The 18,367-nt window shown below is 41.0% G+C and overlaps 1 protein-coding gene across 1 annotated transcript; it reads left to right on the top strand.

Annotated features, from left to right (window-relative positions):
* The first annotated feature begins 5,651 nt into the window (after window positions 1-5,651).
* On the top strand, window positions 5,652-12,241 carry LOC147373597 (prolactin-inducible protein homolog). The gene is made up of 4 exons (XM_086398331.1): window positions 5,652-5,777; window positions 7,986-8,088; window positions 11,556-11,673; window positions 11,975-12,241. Exons 1-4 carry the CDS (start codon window positions 5,683-5,685, stop codon window positions 12,097-12,099), a joined length of 441 nt encoding a protein of 146 aa, XP_086254457.1. The 5' UTR covers window positions 5,652-5,682; the 3' UTR covers window positions 12,100-12,241.
* The last annotated feature ends 6,126 nt before the right edge of the window (window positions 12,242-18,367 follow it).

Here is an 18,367-nt window from a genome sequence, read left to right as displayed (position 1 = left end):
AAAATATTAACTGTAAAAAATACAATTTTGATTTAAATCAAATATTTCTGTTGACAAATAGGTTGTTAAAACTAACTTCAAAAGAAAAAATCTAGTTGAAAGAGGAAAAATATAAATATATATATATATATATGTATATATATACGTATATATCACATAAGCCTATCAAGAGGTACTTGACTTCACTCTTCATGCTTCTGCTGCTGCTAAGTCACTTCAGTCATGTCCAACTCTGTGCGACCCCATAGATGGCAGCCCACCAGGCTCCGCCATCCCTAGGATTCTCCAGGCAAGAACACTGGAGTGGGTTGCCATTTCCTTCTCCTATGCATGAAAGTGAAAAGTGAAAGTGAAGTCACTCAGTCGTGTCTGACTCTTAGCGACCTCATGGACTGCAGCCCACCAGGCTCCTCCATCCATGGGATTTTCCAGGCAAGACTGCTGGAGTGGGGTGCCATTTGAGAACAATGAAGATTTAAACTACAATGGGATAATATTTTCGCCTGTCTAATTGATAAAATATAAAAACATTGATAACACTCTTGGTTGGTGAGACTGTGGAAGAAAAGACATTTTTTAACATTTCTGACTGATATGCAAACGTAGTACACTGCTATGTAGAAAAATTCTGCAATACCCACCAAGTTTACAAATGTACTTCTCTTTGATACAGCAGATATATTTTTTGGAATTTACCCTACAGAAAAACTTAAAGAATTCAAAATGATCAATGAAAAATGTTATTGATTACAACATTATTTGTAAGAGTAAAAATTTGGAAAGTAACATATTGTCTATCAGTAAAAAGATAATAGAATAAATTGTGGTTTGTATACACAACTAAATACACAGCTGTACTTAGAATGAAGGACATCTTATATACAATAGCAAAAGGTCTCCATATCATAGTGTTAAATAGAAACAGTAAGGCAAAGCAGAGTGTGATAAATTTTGTGTCAGAACATTAGGAACACAGTAATACTGTATAAGAATTCAGTAGCTTAAAGAAACACTAGAAGGATACACAAAACTAATAAAAGTGTTTCTCTAAAAAGTAAGAGTGATAAGTGAGTTGAAGCTTTAAATGTCAAGGTCTGTCCTTTATTTAATTTTGATTGTTTTTTCCCTGAGAATCTATTATTGAGTTGAAAAGTAACATTTTAATAAATAATAAATTATTGGAAGGGAAAGGAATAGGAAACAAAGAAATTTAATGACTAGAGAAAATAGGGGTCTTGATGGCCTGTATAACCATGATGGTGTGATCACTCACCTAGAGCCAGACATCCTGGAGTGTGACGTCAAGTGGACCTTAGGAGTCATTAATACTAACAAAGCTAGTGGAGATGATGGGATTCCAGCTGAGCTATTTCAAATCCTAAAAGATGATGCTGTGAAACTGCTGCACTCAAAATGCCAGCAAATCTGGAAAATTCAGCAGTGGTCACAGGACTGGAAAAGGTTACCTTTTATTCCAATCCCAAAGAAAGGAAATGCCAAAGAATGTTCAAACTATTGTACAATTGTGCTCATTTCACATGCTAGGAAGCCTATACTCACAATCCTTCAAACTAGGCTTCCACAGTATGTGAACTTCCAGATGTACAGCTTGATTTCATTGACTACGCTAAAGCCTTTGGCTGTGTGGATCACAACAAACTGTGGGAAATTCTTAAAGAGATGGGAATACCAGACCACCCTACCTGTCTTTGAGAAATCTATATGCAGGTCAAGAAGCAACAATTATAATCAGACATGAAACAATGGACTGCTTCAAAATTGGGAAAAGAGTATGTCTAGGTTGTATATTGTCACTCTGCTATTTTAATTTATATGTTGAGTACATCATGTGAAATGCTGGGCTGAATGAATCACAACCTGGAGTCAAGATTTCAGAAGTATAAACAACCTCAGATATGTAGAAGAAATCACTTTAATGGCAGAAGGCAAAGAGGAACTAAAGAGACTCTTGATGAGGGTGAAAGAGGAGAGTGAAAAGGCTAGCTTAAAACTCAGTATTCAAAAAACTAAGATCATGGCATCTGGTCCCATTCAGTTCAGTTCAGTTCAGTTCAGTTGCTCAGTTGTGTCCGACTCTTTGCGACCCCATGAATCGCAGCACACCAGGCTTCCCCGTCCATCACCATCTCCCGGAGTTCACTCAAACTCACGTCCATCAAGTCAGTGATACTATCCAGCCATCTCGTCCTCTGTTGTCCCCTCTCCTCCTGCCCCCAATCCCTCCCAGCATCAGAGTCTTTTCCAATGAGTCAACTGTTCGCATGAGGTGGCCAAAGTACTGGAGTTTCAGCTTTAGCATCATTCCTTCCAAAGAACACCCAGGACTGATCTCCTTTAGAATGGACTGGTTGGATCTCCTGCAGTCCAAGGGACTCTCAAGAGTCTTTTCCAACACCACAGTTCAAAAGCATCAATTCTTCGGCACTTCATGGCAAATAGACAGGAAAATTGGAAACAGTGACAGATTTTATTTGCTTAGGCTCCAAAATCACTGCAAATGATGACTGCTGCCATGAAATTAAAAGATGCTTACTCCTTGGAATAAAAGCTATGACAAACAGCATATTAAAACACAGACATCACTTTGCCAAAAAAGCTTCTTGTAATCAAAGCTATCATTTTTCCAGTAGTCATGTAAGGATATGAGAGATGGACCATAAAAAAGACTGAGCACCAAAAAAAATTGATGCTTTCGAATGTGGTGCTGGAGAAGACTCTTGAGAGTCCCTTGGACAGCAGGGAGATCAAACCAGTCAATCCAAAGGATATCAACCCTGAATATTTATTGGACAGACCAATGCTAAAGCTGAAGCTCCAATACTTTGGTCACCTGATGTGAAGAGCTGACTCACTGGAAAAGACTCTGATTCTGGGAAAGATTGAGGGCAGGAGGAAAAGGGGGCAACCGAGGATGAGATGGGCTTCCCCTACGGCTCAGCATGTAAAAAAATTGGCCTGCAATTGCTGGGAGCAGGAGCTCCGCCCATGGCAAAAGTCATGAGGAAGGAGGCCCAGCATATGCAAAGGCGGGATCAAGCCTCAGGAGTCCCCCTGGAAATTCTCGAGCATCTACCCCCAAAACCAGAGTCTGCCTACTTTCTGCTTTGTGCTCTCACCTACACCTCTGACTTTACGGGGGGCTGTCTCCCACTACCTCTCTCTTAAAAAAGAGTTAACTTACAGCTCCAGTTAATAAAGTTCCTGGGTGTGATAGTGTTTCAACCTACAAACTCCCTTGGAAGTCCTCTAGCCTGCCTGAATAAGTTTTTCCGGCCACATGTGATTGCTCAGAGCCTCCCAACTGTGAGAGGCATGAGATGTTCTGAACTGTCTAAATACAGATTCCTTTGAGCAGTTAAAAGATTGATTAGAAATTGTATTGGTGAAGGGTTTTTCACTTGTTGGGCCAATGTTTGCTGCTAAGTCTCCATATCCCTTACCTGCTGTGTCCCTGGCAGTGTATTGATTAATATGATTGGTGTAAGTAGTAGCTTTAATGTTTGTAACCTTGGACCCTTGAGTTAATTCTTTTTCTTGTTGTAGCCCACCACACCTTTGCCCTGTAGGAATGCAACTTTATCTAATGCTTTTGGAGGGTGGTGCCTGACTAATCACCTTTAGAGAAAAATAAGTTTTCTGAAGAAAAGGTCTTAAAATGTTAACAGGCCTCCGGGCCAGAAGATGATGCAAATCACCTAAACTTTTGCATATGATAAGTTTGCAGGAAGAAAGCCTGGCTTACTGCTTGACTTTACCCCTTCCCCCATTATCCTCTATGCATAACTTAAGGTATAAAAACTACTTTAGAAAATAAAGTGCGGGCCTTGTTCACCGAAACTTGGTCTCCCCATGTCGTTCTTTCTCTCACCTTCTGGCTGAATTATTCAGCCTCTTCTCTACTTAATTTTCTCACTCAGCTATCCTTATTTAACCACTCTTTATATCCTTAATTAACGTTTAATTAAGCAATTGTTTCCTGATCCTCGCCGACGCCGTCCCCACTTCGAATTCCCTGGATCCACTGGGGCTGGACCCCGGCATGCAATGCAGGAGACACAGAAGATGCAGGTTCAATCCCTGGGTTGGGAAGATCCTCTGGAGAAGGAAATGGATGAGATGGTTGGATGGCATCACTGACTCAATGGTCATGAGGATGGACAAACTCTGGGAAATAGTGAAGGACAGGGAAGCCTGGAATGCTACAGTCCATAGGGTCAAAGAGTCAGACACATCAGAGACTGAACCACAAGAGAGAAAACAGAGATGAAAGGCATAGTGACCTAGGCAGCAGAAGACCTGCTGTAAAGCACCTGGAGTTAGAGAGAGGCCCCTCCTGATTCATAGACAATACTGCATAAAATACAAATGAGGAATGAAAGCAACCTTTCCTGGTCTTGCTCTAGCCTTAAGGCATCTCAAGGTCAGGCTTAGCTTCAGCACTCTAGTTCTCTGAGATACCCTTTAGGAGTAAGAGTGAAGCACTCTCAGCTGCCCCAACTAATTCACTCTTGGACTTTACCTCCCCATCTGACGCAAGGACCCTCAGCTCTTCCACGGTTCTCACATTTGGATAGCAGGTGGGAAATTCCATGAGTTCCCTAGTCACCCTAATTCTCTGTTTCCTCAGATACCATTTTCTCTTATAGATAATTAGAGATGATCATAAAAGTCCTTCCAAATGGGCTTTTTAAAAATCTATCCTTGCAACGTAATTTCCTGCAATTAGAAGCAGACAGAGCAGTAACTGAAGCTAGAGAAGCAGAGAACTGAGATGACAGGACCTTTTCTGAGACACTTCAGGAAAGCAGCATCCACAAAGGTAATGTGAATTCAAGGCTCCTAACAAACCAATTCAATCACAGAAAGGCATTTTATCCAGCTTCCTGCTTGTTGGCAGTATCATTAGAAATACACATGTACACCCATGGCTGATTCATGTCAATGCATGGCAAAAACCACTATAATATTGTAAAGTAATTAGCCTCCAATTAAAATAAATTAATTAAAATAAATAAATAAAATAAATAAATAAATTTTTTTAAAAAGAAATGCACACCATATATATCTGGTCTCCCCTCATCTCATCTGAGTTTTTCCATTCCCATGGATTAAATTCTCTTTAAACACACTTTATACCCAGAGATGATTCATTGAACCAAAAATGCAAATCAGAGAAGGTAGGAGTAGGGACATTAGTTTCATGGCATCTATTCTACATCTAAAATCTATAGCAAATTTTAGGGTTGAGGCATTGAGAGGAAGACAAGACATGTGTCACATACAGGACAAAGGGAAAGGACATCTCATGGATCTTTACACGTAGAACAAGGATTAAGAAGTAGGACTTAGAAAAGGAAAGAATCCTGTTTAAAACAGTTAAGGCAGGATCTATCTTAATGAGCCAGGAACACTTCAATGTTGAAAAACAAATGGAAATGGTCCAATTCATTCCTTCCTCTCTTTCCTTAATTAAGTTCCAGCCAAACATTGACCTTTCTCACACACAATAGGGAAAAGTTAGCAATGAGGGAAATCCCTCAGGTGTGATGATTTTGGCCAAGTGAACCTGTCCTCATAGCTCCAGGGTCATTGTGCTAGAGTTATAAAGAACCATCCTGCTCCTTGGGAACACAGGCTTCTTGGGCACCAAATTCCTCCAGCATGCATGCTCTTCAGCTTCTCTTCAAGACCAGTGCTGCTGCCCTGCTCCTGGGTCTCTGCCTGACACTGCGGACTGGCACAGCTCAAGGACAAATGTAAGTCATCTATTTTTCCTCCCTACAGAGAATCTTCCATGGACGACCCTTTTGCCAACCCAGAAACCCACATTATGCACCTAAATATTATTTTCCTTCTCCAAAGGACCATCCTAGGAATTGTCACTATTTGTGTCTCATGTCTCACTTTCTCCCTGTTCAGAACCTGCTGGAGAGGTTACTGAATCCATAACCTACAGCTACTTTGTGTTTTAACTCAGTTTCCCATCCTTTTATCAGTCTCTCCTTTTGCCACAAAAGAGAAACATAGGCAGGAATCTGAGCTTGGTCTATAGCTGTGGGTTAAACTTTGAATAAGATGTTTGAGCCATACAAGAAGGACCATGTCCCTGGTCACTACCCAATGAAAAGTGTTGTTCTGATCCACCAACCGAGATAATCCTTGTCATTTCATTGGCAACAGTCTCATCTTCTTTATATGGTCCTCCTCATACACTGGAGTTCAGAGTCTGCAAGGTCTGAGCATGGTTCTCTAATCATGGAACAGTAGAAGCATGCTCTGGGATCCTGCCTTTCCCTGGACCTGTTCCTGTATGCAGAGCCATGATGTAACAACACTGGCCTCCAGCTATATCATTGGTGGATGGAGAGGCATTGAAAGGGGTCTATGTATTTGCAAATAGGGAGGCACTGAGTTTCAGAAAGAAGTCAGGAATGCCCAAGGAAACACTGACATGAAACAGAATATAGAGAAAGGAGCATATAACAGACAGGAATGGAGCCTTGGAAATTTTGGTAAAAGGATTCCTGACAAGTTTGGGGATTTCTCTAAGGGGAAGAGAGGCAAAGAGGGCAGAGGCTGTGTTTGGGGTGTGTGTGTGGGGGGGGTGCATGCCAAGTTGCTTCAGTTGTGTCCAACTCCCATGGGGTCGCACCCCATGGACTGAAAGTGAAAGTCACTCAGTCATGTCCGACTTTTTGTGACCCCATGGGCTATGCAGTCCACGGAACTCTCCAGGCCAGAATACTGAAATGGGCAGCCTTTCCCTTCTCCAGGGGATCTTCCCAACCCAGGGATCAAACCCAGGTCTCCCGCATTGCAGGCGGATTCTTTACCAGCTGAGCCACCAGGGAAGTCCAAGAATACTGGAGTGGGTAGCCTATCCCTTCTCCAGAGGATCTTCCAGACCCAGGAATTGAACCGGGGTCTCCTACGTTGCAGGTGGATTCCTTATCCCACAGACTATAGACCATCAGTCTCCTCTGTCCACGGGATTCTCCAGGAAAGAATACTGGGGTGGAATTCCATGCCCTCCTCCAGGTTATCTTCCCAACCCAGGGATCAAACCCACGTTTCTTATGTCTCCTGCATTGGCTGGTGAGTTCTTCAGCACTACACTATCTGGGAAGCTCGTGCAGGGTATGCTGGGGGTCAATTCTTTTAGGTTAACTAAATAGTACTTCCAGGTTCCCCTCAATTTAGGCCTGAGGAACAGTGGGTTGATGAACAAAGCTGAGCTAAATGAATCCTATTAAAACTTAATTCATTGATACAATAAATATTTCAGATTCTTGGAGCTTCATATCCTTCCACTAGTGGAGGAGAAGGAGTTTCCCTGGATGATGGGATGGTTACACAAGGAAAATGGAAGGAAGTGCATCAGAAGCTAAAATAAACCGTGCAATCAAATCACTTCTACCTCAGATAGAACCGCTGAGATTCAGTCAGAAGTTTGTAATGAAGGGAAATTAGCTCTTTCAGCCCATATCTCTGCCCTCATTAGCTGACCAAAAAAACCCAAAATGTAAATATCCTATGTTCACTTGTAGGTATCCAAATAGGTGGGCTTCCCAGGTGGTACTAGTGTGGGTTCAATCCCTGGGTTGGGAAGATCCCCTGGAGAAGAGAATGGTGACCCACTCCAGTATTCTTGCTTGGAGAATCCCTTGGACAGAGGAGACTGGTGGGCTATAGTCCATGGGGTTGCAAAGAGTCAGACATGACTGAAGCAACTTAGCACCCACTCACATCCAAATAGGTGTGTCTTGGCTGGACACAGAGAGACTGTAGGTGGGGGTCATGCAAAGTAGATCCTTAGGAGTGATGGCATTGATGCTTCTGTATCTTCCCTACTCCTTTCATCCCCCAGCTCTCTCTGCCTCCCCTGTTTCCGTATTATCTCCCAGGCTACCTCAATCCTGGACTTTGATCTGACTTTGGATTTCTGCCTCTTTTGCCATATCTAGACAGAATGTAATTTCAGCAAATTTGACAACTTCTCAAATTGACAACTCAACGGGCTATGTGATAACACTTGAAGTTTCAAATCTCATATCTCAATGCATAGTGGTAAGTGAAGAATTGGAGGTTATGGTACGTGGGGAGGAAAAAGAGAAATTCCCTTCTAAACAACTTCAGTCATCACTACTGATATGAAGTGAAACATTATCTTATAAAGAAGTCACCTACAAATCCTTTTGCCTTGAACTTCAGAGAAACCCCATTTGGAATGTGTGTATTACTATGTCCATTTTAAAGATGAAGAAGTGATGGTATGGATATGATAGTCAAATTCATAAATTCAGAAAATACATGGGTAGGTGCCTGGAGGCAGGGTTAGGGGGTGGGGAGGTTGGATGCGGAGCTAGTGTTTTATAGGATTGCTGTTCAGTTGCTAAGTCATGTCCAACCCTTTGTAAGACCATGAACTGCAGCATACCAGGCTTCCCTGTTGTTCACTATCTCCTAGAATTTTCTCAAACTCATGTCCATTCAGTCAGTGATGCCATCCAAACATCTCCTCCTCTATCGTCCCCTTCTCCTCCTGCTCTCAATCTTTCCTAGCATCAAGGTCTTTTCCAGTGAGTCAGCTCTTCAAATCAGGTGGCCAAAGTCTAGGAGCTTCAGCATCAGTACTTCTAATGAATATTCACTGTTGATTTCCTTTAGGACGGACTGGTTGGATCTCCTTGCAATCCAAGGGACTCTCAAGAGTCTCTCCAACACCACAGTTCAAAAGCATCAATTCTTTGGCACTCAGTTTTCTTTATGGTTCAACTCTCATATCCATATGTGACTAGAGGAAAAGCCATAGCTTTGTCTATAAGAACCTTTGTTGGCAAAGTGATGTCTCTGCTTTTTAATATGCTTTCTATGTTTGTCATAACTTTTCTTCCAAGGAGCAAGTATCTTTTAATTTTGTGGCTGCAGTCACATTAGCAGTGATTTTGAATCTTAAGAAAATATAATGTCACTGTTTCTACTTTTGCCATAAAGTGATGGGACCAGATACCATGATCTCAGTTTTTTGAATGTTGAGTTTTGAGCCAGTTTTTTCATTCTCTTTCACCTTCATCAAGAGGCTCTTTAGTTCCTCTTTCAATTCTGTCATTAAAGTGGTATCATCTGCATAACTGAGATTGTTGATATTTCTCCTGGCAATCTTGATTCCAGCTTGTGAGTCATCCAGCCTGGCATTTTCCATGATATACTCTGCATATAAGTTAAATAAGCAGGGTGACAATATACAGCCTTGATATACTCCTTTCCAAGTTTTGAACCAGTACGTTGTTCCATGTCCAGTTCTAACTGTTGTTTCTTGTCCTGCAAACAGGTTTATCAGGACCCAGGTAAGGTGGTCTGGTATTAGGGATAGAGGATCAGTTTCAATTCAGTTCAGTTCAGTCACTCAGTTGTGTCCAACTCTTTGCAACCCCATGGACTGCAGCACACCAGGCTTCCCTGTTCATCATCAATTCCCAGAGCTTGCTCAAACTCATGTCCATCAAGTCAGTGATGCCATCCAACCATCTCATCCTCTGCCACCCCCTTCTCCTCCTACCTTCAGTCTTTCCCAGCATCAGGGCCTTTTCGAATGAGTCAGTTCATCGCATCAGGTGGCCAAAGTATTGGAACTTCAGCTTCAGCATCAGTCCTTCCAATGAATATTCAGGACTGATCTCCTTTAGGATTGACTGGTTTGATCTCCTTGCTGTCCCAGGGACTCTCAAGAGTCTTCTCCAACACCCCAGTTCAAAAGCATCAATTCTTTGACACTCAGCTTTCTTGATGGTCCAACTCTCACATCCATACATGACTCCTGGAATAGTCATAAGCATCATTTAGGAAGGTGAAAAATTGAAAGACAAATGATGGTGACAGTTGCACAACAATGTGAATGTACTCAGTGCCACTGAACTGTATAGTGAAGTATGGCCAAAATAGTATGTTTATATTATGTGAATTTTACCATAATAAAAAAACTTTTGAAAAATCAATTGATGGTATAGAGAATAAACTAGTGGAGGACTAAAAGCATGTCAGGATACTTCACCAGAGGAAGGGAAGAGAAAAGAGAGAAAAGCAATAAGAGTGAAGACAAAAAACAAAGATGGATAAGACTGGGTGTCAGTGAGGAAGGAGCTTCTTGGAACTGAGCCATCCACGTCCCCACCCCCATCCTGTGAAGTGATGAGCTTGAGGGAGACTATGCTCAGGAGGCCATGGCAGATGAGAGGGAAGCTGCAACCATGAGGTAATCATGGGCTCCCTCACAGATGGGAGACTGTCAGACCAGAACCGGCTTTCCCAGTCCCTACCTCCGATACCTTTCCCCACTGGCTTCCATGACTCTTCATATCAGATCCTAGACCTCTTGCTTCTCTGTATTTGATAGCAATCCCCAACTCCTTCAAGGCCTCCTTAGGGTTTTTAGGAAACAGATGCCAACAGACGGGAAAGTTGCATAGTGACCAAAAACCCTATGAATTACATAGAGTATCTGATATTTATTCAAATATAAATGATGCTAGAAATGCTGTTGAGCATGCCTTTTCCAGAGTTCATCTCTGAAGCTTTTTTTCAGGAAGCTTTTGGTACTTTCTCTTCTCAGGTATGACCTCAGCAGATTTCTTCTCCCATCTGAGAATCTCAGTCATTCCTTAGAGTTTGTATCTGAGTAAAGGTTTTCTAATCCTATTTGAGGAGGAAATCAGGCACCAAGTACTAGTTGGCCAAGTGCTTTCAGACTCCAAGTAGGTATTATTTGTACAACACATATAGTGCTTTACCTCATAAAGCTCTTTACCATTCACAAAGCACAGAAAGCTATGGACTCATAACTTAGATATGTAAGTATCAACACCTCCATCTCACAAAAGTAAAACGAGAAGCTCAGAGGGATAAATGCCACACCACAAAGCTGGAAGGCAGGACACTTGGGACAATAAACCCTGTTGTATTTGTTTGGTGAGCTTTCCCCCCACCACATCAGAGCAGACAAAATAATGTTTCCAATGTCCACAACCATCTTGGTTCACCAGACAAAAGACAAGTTCACTGAAATCATTTCCTGCCTACTCCATTTTGGGAACTTCAGTGCAGAACTAAACACAGTCCAACCATGGTGAGCCCCTTACTCGTCCATTCCTCAAAACAAAGAACATTTCACACATCAGTTGATGAGTTAAATGCTAGCCAGACCCTCAAGGCGGGTTGGCTCCCACACCAGGGGACAGAAACAAGTGTGGTATCTGAGGATACCTTCAAACCCAACTTTAAAACTTTGACATTCACCACATCCAAGACATCTTTTTAACAATTCAGGTTAAAGGTCAACAGAGCCGATAAAGAGAATTACCAAAAGTTCATTAAAGTCAAGTCTGGCCCTGAATGTATTAACTGGTGATGTCTGGGGGAAACCCCTGGTTCCCCCTTCAGTGTAGGCCTCAAAAATGTTTACTTTGCTTAATGGTCACTTCAGGCCTGCCTCAGTCAGGTCTACTCTCGTAAACCCTTTCTCATCTTCTTCTCTTCAGGTTAAAACCACATTGGACGTCTCTGATACGGTCTTTTTTCTTTATGGTAACTTTCATTTTACTAGCTGTCTGTGTGGTGTTAGTACAAGAAGATTCTTCTGGGAGATAGACGCACCTGGTAAGTGAAGAAATTTCCTGCTGAGCATTCATGTCAGAGAAGGGGAAATGTGAGGAGAGGGCAAATTGTCAAGGTGGAACTGAGACATGGCAGAAAGCAAAAGGAACAAGGTATTGGAGTAAGAAGGAAACACAAGACATAGAGGCAGTGTGGGCGATGATTCGATGTGGCAGACGGGCGACACTCCTAACAGCTGCAAGCCTGACAAATGGGGCTGAGCGTCAGACACAGCAAAAGGCAGGATAGGGTGGCTTGCATGTGGAGTCCAGTTGCCTGACACAGCTTTGCTTCTTCTCTCCAGAAAATGGGATCATAACAGGGAAGGCTCAAGTTGTGTCAGAGGAGAATATATGCCCTCCTGGTGTGACTATCTCCACCCCTGTTTATGAAATTGTTATCACACGTGATGTCATTATAACACTCTGATCTGGAAAGTCTTCCATTTCTGAGTTTGTGGGCATCTGTGTAGACTGGAAAATAAACTTCCTACTGACTTCTCACTGTCCTATCTGTGTTCTTTCCCCCAAAACTCAGTACTGTGTCTGCTCAGACATCCCCAGTCCTAAGGAACCAGTATTTTTAAGAAAACTTCTCAGATATGATACATGAGTATCCACTCCCTAGCCAATGATGAGAAAAAGAAGATAGGAACTATTCTTACCATTTAACTCAGGAGAGGAAATGTCCAGAGAGAGAGAATTGTCCCTAGTGATACAAATTAAGGACAGAACTGACCAACGGTTCTAAGTTTCCCTTCTATTTCAGTCCAGGTGCATCCAGCTGTCTCTCCCAGTTATCTGAAAGTTCAATGAATCTGAAGCCCTAAATTATTACATCTTGCTCCTCTTCAGCTGGTAGCAAGGAAAAGACTCACGAGTTCACATGAGCTGGGTTCCTACGCAGATGTACCATCTCTGTGCCCAAGTTCTTTCATCACTTGGCAAAACTCAGAAATCAAGGAGCTACCTACTATAAGCGGGAATTGAAGGGTTATGGGGAACCATTCAGAGCTCCAAGTGGGAGTGTGTAACAGGTGCAGCCATCTGGAGAACTACTAGTACTTAAGTTATTTATGTACATACCTTCTGACCCAGCACTTCCATAACAAGAAGTGACAGTAAAGAAAGACCATTATTGATTTATGGGCTTCTAGGCCAATCTATTTTTGCTATCATAGAAAAAGAACCACTGAAGAGCCATTGTTTCAGACTATATGCCGCATCTTGAAGGACATCACCATATCCCCTGAAGACTGTGACTCCCGAGTAATTTCCTTGCTGCTTATGTATGAGCTTTGTGTAGCATACCATAGGGTCAAGAGTTTTCTGATAATGAAAGTAATGAAAAATCAATATATATCTTGATCATGTGCCTGTAGTGGAAACTCTTTCATTTAAAAGAAGAAAGATTCCATTGATCTAAGGAGATGTTAGATGGGTCTAGTAATCAGATACTCTGTGAACCCTGAGAAAGTCATGCTGGCTAAGACACAGCAGGCAGGGAAGATCCATACCTAGAACATGAATCAATGTCAGTAGAGACAAAATACTGCCCTGTCAGGAATCAAAAGGATCCTGTGTAATCATTATCCTCTCGAATGGTCTCCTTGAGAAATGGTACATTATTGAGGTCACAGAACTAGTCTTTGTTATTGAAAGGCCAGCGGCTGCAACATCTAAGTTATTTATGGGAAGAAGTGCATTTTGGGGGGTATTTTAGCATATAATTTATTTATTGATGTATAGTTGATTTACAATATCATGTAAGGTTCAGGTGTATAGCACAACAATTCAGTTATATATATATATATATATATATATATATATATATATAATTTTTTTTCAGATTCTTTTACCTCACAGGTTATCACCTAATATTGAGTACAGTTCCCTGTGTGATTTTAGCATATACTTTAACATCTCGGGGCATAAGTCAAGTCAACTGCAGTGATAGAAGTGTCTATTTCGTATCAGCCACCACCATTTTAGCCATTACATAAGGACTTGGGTGGCAAAGGGCAGGAGCTGCTGACACCCATAGAACCACTCATCCCACCCTCTAATTGTTCAATGCCTCCTCTGTGTTACATACTTTCTTATAAGCACTTCCATGAGACACCAAGAACCAAACATTCTGTTCAAATGTATCAGTTCTTTCAGATGGCTCTTCTCCAGAACTTCTGTATTGAATACGCCAACCTTGTTCCCCTGAGGCTCCAGACCAACAAGCCAAGAAATATGCCACTCCCCAGGAGTCCATGTATATCTTTACCTCAAGACACTTTTCCAACCTCACAGAACTGATGACCAGGTATATTGCTTGCAGCTCTGCCCTTTAAGATTATTTCCCCCCACCTGTGTTTTTCTATTGCATACCCAAGTTAAGTTTTAGTTTGGCAATCACCCAACTTTAGTTCACAAAAACATATTGAGCCAACAAATCTGTGAGTCACACGGGGTTGATTTCCTCCAAAATCTGAACAAAGGACCTCCCCAACCCATGAGGCTGTAGGCACAATCTGAAGACAAGAAAGTGCGGGCTGGTATCAGTGCAGCTGGCATCAGTGCAGAGTAGGTGACATAGGGTATGAACCATGTTTTTCTGTACCACAGGCCCTTTGGACCAAGTTGTGTTCATACTTAACTGTGGTGTTTCCATTGTGTGAAGACTGCGGCTATATCCACTCAAATACATTATTTCTGGGTCTACTAATGCCTATGTCATAATGGGGAATTCTGGTCTCTTGATGTTTCATTGTCAGAAATTGCATCTATTTAGTGTCCAAAAGAACCTTTAAAAAAAATTAGTTTTCTGCTGCAGAGAGAACAGACTTACTCCAGAATCCTGTTGGTCTAGACTGCAACTCTCGGCCTGAGGCTAACCAGAGAGTACAGTCAGCAATCTTAATCTACCCTAGATCTCTGCAGCACCATGGGTTCTGCCAAGTGACAGAGCCAAAATAAAGGATTCAGGTTAGCTCAGATTGCCATAACAAAATAAGATAGACTGAGTGGCTTAAACAACAGAAATCTATTTTCTCACCGTTCTGGAAGCTAGAAGTCTGAGATCAAGATGCCACCAGAACGAGGTTCTAGGGAGGGCTCTCTTCCTTGCTTACATGCAGCGACCTACTCACTGTGTCCTCATACGGGGTAAAGAGAGCAATGCGTCTCTTCCTCAGCTTATAATGGCACCTCTTCTGAGTTCTACCATAATGACCCCATTTAACCAGAATCACCTCGTAAAAGGCCCCAAGACAGTCACTTAAGGGGAAGGGAAGGAGGGCATCAACATATTAATTTGCAAGAAACACAATTCAGTCATAGCAAGACTGTTCATGCTAAAGTTTGAACCTGCTATAGAACCCCTTTTTTTCCTCTGGATACCACTCAAAACTGGCTTCCTTTGGAGTCACCCAATGATGTCACTTTATCATTTCCAGTTTAGTAAACTCTGCCTGCAAAGTCAAAGGGCTTCCAAGAAGGTTGCCATGTTTTCGGTGGTAAGTTGTTCAAGATTCAATAAATCTCCACTTGGAAAACATATTGCAACAAGCCCTAGATCACTAAACATCTAAAAACTGATGTGGCATCCCCCTAAGTTTTTGTATTTTTAAGAATAGTTTGTATTTCAAACTATTCCTAAAAATTGAAGAGGAAGAAATACTTCCAAATCATTCTGTGAAACCAGCATTTGTTGTTGTCCAGTAGCTCAATCAGGTCCAACTCTTTGTGACCCCATAAACTGCAGCATGCCAGGCTTCCCTGTCCTTCAGTATCTCCCAGAGTTTAAACAACTCCATTCATGTCCATTATGTCAGTGACGCCATCCAACCATTTCATATTGTGTTATCCCATTCTCCTGCCCTCAATCTTCCCCCAAATCAGAGTCTTTTCCAATGAGCTGACTCTTCACATCAGGTGGCCAAAGTATGGGAGCTTCAGCTTCAGTATCAGTGTTTCCAGTGAAAATTCAGGGTTGATTTCCTCTAGGATTGACTAGTTTGAACTCCTTGCTGTCCAAGAGACTCAAGAGTTTTCTCCAGCATCACAGTTCAAAAACATCAATTTTTTGCCACTCAACCTTCTTCATGGTCCAACTCTCACATCCATACATGACTACTGGAAAAACCATAGCTTTGACTATAGGGACCCTTGTCGGCAAAGTGATCTTTATTTTTTAATATGCTGTCTAGGTTTGTTGTAGCTTTCCTTCCAAGGAGCAAGCATCTTTTCATATCGAGGCTGCCATCCACAGTGAATTTGGAGCCCAAGAAAATAAAATCTGTCACTGCTTCCACTTTTTCCTCACCTATTTGCCATGATACAATGGGACCAGATGCCATGATCTTAGTTTTCTGAATGTTGAGTTTTAATCCAACTTTTTCATTCTTCTCTTTACCATCATCAAGAAGCTCCTTAGTTCCTCTTCACTGTCAGTCATTAGAGTGGTATCTTCTGCATATCTGAGGCTATTGATATTTTCTCCAGTAATCTTGATTCCAACTTGTGATTCATCCAGCCCAGCATTTTGCAAATAAGTTAAATAAGCAAGGTGACAATATACAGCCTTGACATACTCCTTTCCCAATTTTGAATCAGCCTGTTGTTCCATGTCCAGTTCTAACTGTTGCTTCTTGTCCTGCATACAGGTTTCTAAAGAGACAAAACACCCAAGAATAAACTTAACCAAGGAGGTAAAAAGAGAGGTACTCTGAAAATTATGAGATATTGACCAAAGTCATTTAAGATTACACAAATAAAAAAATGTACTGTGTTTACAGATTGAAAGAATTACTGTTCTTAATATGTTTTTACTTCTCAAAGTAATCTACAGATTAAATGCAATCTCTATCAATATACCAAGGCATTTTTCTGCAGAACTAGGAAAAATATGCATAAAATGTGTATAGAACCACAAAAGACCCCAAAGAGACAAAACCTTCTTGAGAAAGAGGAACAAAACTGAAGGCATCATGTTCCCTGATTTCAAACTATTACAAAGCTATAAGAATCAAAACACTGTGATACTATTAAAAAGCAGATACATAGATCCAAAAATAAACCCACACTTCTATAGTCAATATATCTATACTGAGAAGGCAAAATTATAAAATGATGTAGAGAGCTACTTCAATAAATAGCCTGGGAAAACTGGACAGCTACTTCAAAAGAATCAAACTAGAACATTTTCTTATGTCATATACAAAATAAACTCAGAATGGATTGAGGACCTAACAAAAGACCGGAAGCCATAAACCTCTGGAAGAAAACATAAGCAGTATTCTTTTTGACATTGGTCTTAGCAATATCGTTTTGGATCCGTTTCCTCAGGCAAGGGAAACTAGAGCAAAATAAACAAATAGGACTCCATGAAACTAAAATCCTTTTGCACACAAAGGAAACCAACAGCAAAATGAAAAGGCAAACTGAACTACTGAATGAAAGAAGGTATTTCCAAATAATACGTGCAAGAGGGGTGGATTTCTTAAGTATATAATGGACTCCTATAACGCAACATAAAAAAATATCTGTATAGACATTTCTCCAAAGAAGACAAAGAGATTGCTAAGAGACGCATGAAAAGATGCTCAACATCACTAAATATCCGAGAAACACCAATTGAAATCACAATGAGATATCATTTCACATCTGTCAGAATGGCTGTCCTCAAAAAGACAACAAATAATAGTATTACCAAGGATATGGAAGAAAAGTAACACCCGTGCACTGTTGGTGGAAATGTAGATCGCTGCAACCACTATGTGAAACAGTATGGAGTTTCCTCAAAGCACTAAATATCAAGCTATCATATGATTCAGCACACTCAGTGCTAGGTATTTACCCAGAGAAAGCAAAAACACCGATTTGTAAGGATGCATGCACCCCTATGTTCTTTGTAGCAATTATTTTCAATAGCCAAGATATGGAAGCAACCTTAACGTCCATCAATAGATGAATGTAAAATGATGTGCTCTATATAAACAATGGAACAACTCAAACATAAAAAAGAATGAAATCTTGCAATTTGCAACAACATGAATAGACTCGGAGGGTGGTATACTGAGTGAAATAAATCAGAAAGGGAAATACGGCATGCTCTCACTTACCTGTGGCATCTAAAAAGCAAGGAAAACAAAACTAAACAAAAACAGACTTACAGACACAGAAAGCAAATTGATGGTTTCCAGAGGCGAGGAAGGTGGGGCTTTGGCAGAATAAGTGAAATGGATTAAACGTACAAACTTCAGTTATAAAATAAATAAGTCACAGGAATGTAATGTGTTGCATAGGAACTATAATCAATCATACAGTAATAATTTTATATGGAGACAAATGGTTACCAGACTTATTGTGGTCATCATTTTGTAATGTGTAATACTCGGCTGTTGAATCCTTATGCTGTACACATGAAACTACTACAATATTGTACTCAACTGGACTTCAACTTTTAAAAATTAAAAATAAAAAGGCTAAACTGAAAGAAATAGAGAGTAGAGCTATGGGTATCAGGGGCTGGGTGGCAGGGGAGGAAGGATTGGGGAGATGAGGGTCAAAGTGTATAAACTTTCAAATGTAAGATGCGGAAGTTCTGAAGATCTGTATTAGTACAGCAAATATAGTTAACGAGATTGAATTATATACCTAAAAATTGCTAAACATTGGATCTTAAATGTTCTCACCACAAAAAAGAA

Source organism: Bos grunniens, chromosome 4 (assembly GCF_055505025.1).
Source record: "Bos grunniens cultivar Pamir isolate PY7600 chromosome 4, Bosgru_T2T1.0, whole genome shotgun sequence".
Taxonomy (NCBI): Eukaryota; Metazoa; Chordata; class Mammalia; order Artiodactyla; family Bovidae; genus Bos; species Bos grunniens.
The sequence above is the reverse complement of the archived record's forward strand: the minus strand, read 5'-3'. Positions and strand labels throughout refer to the sequence as shown.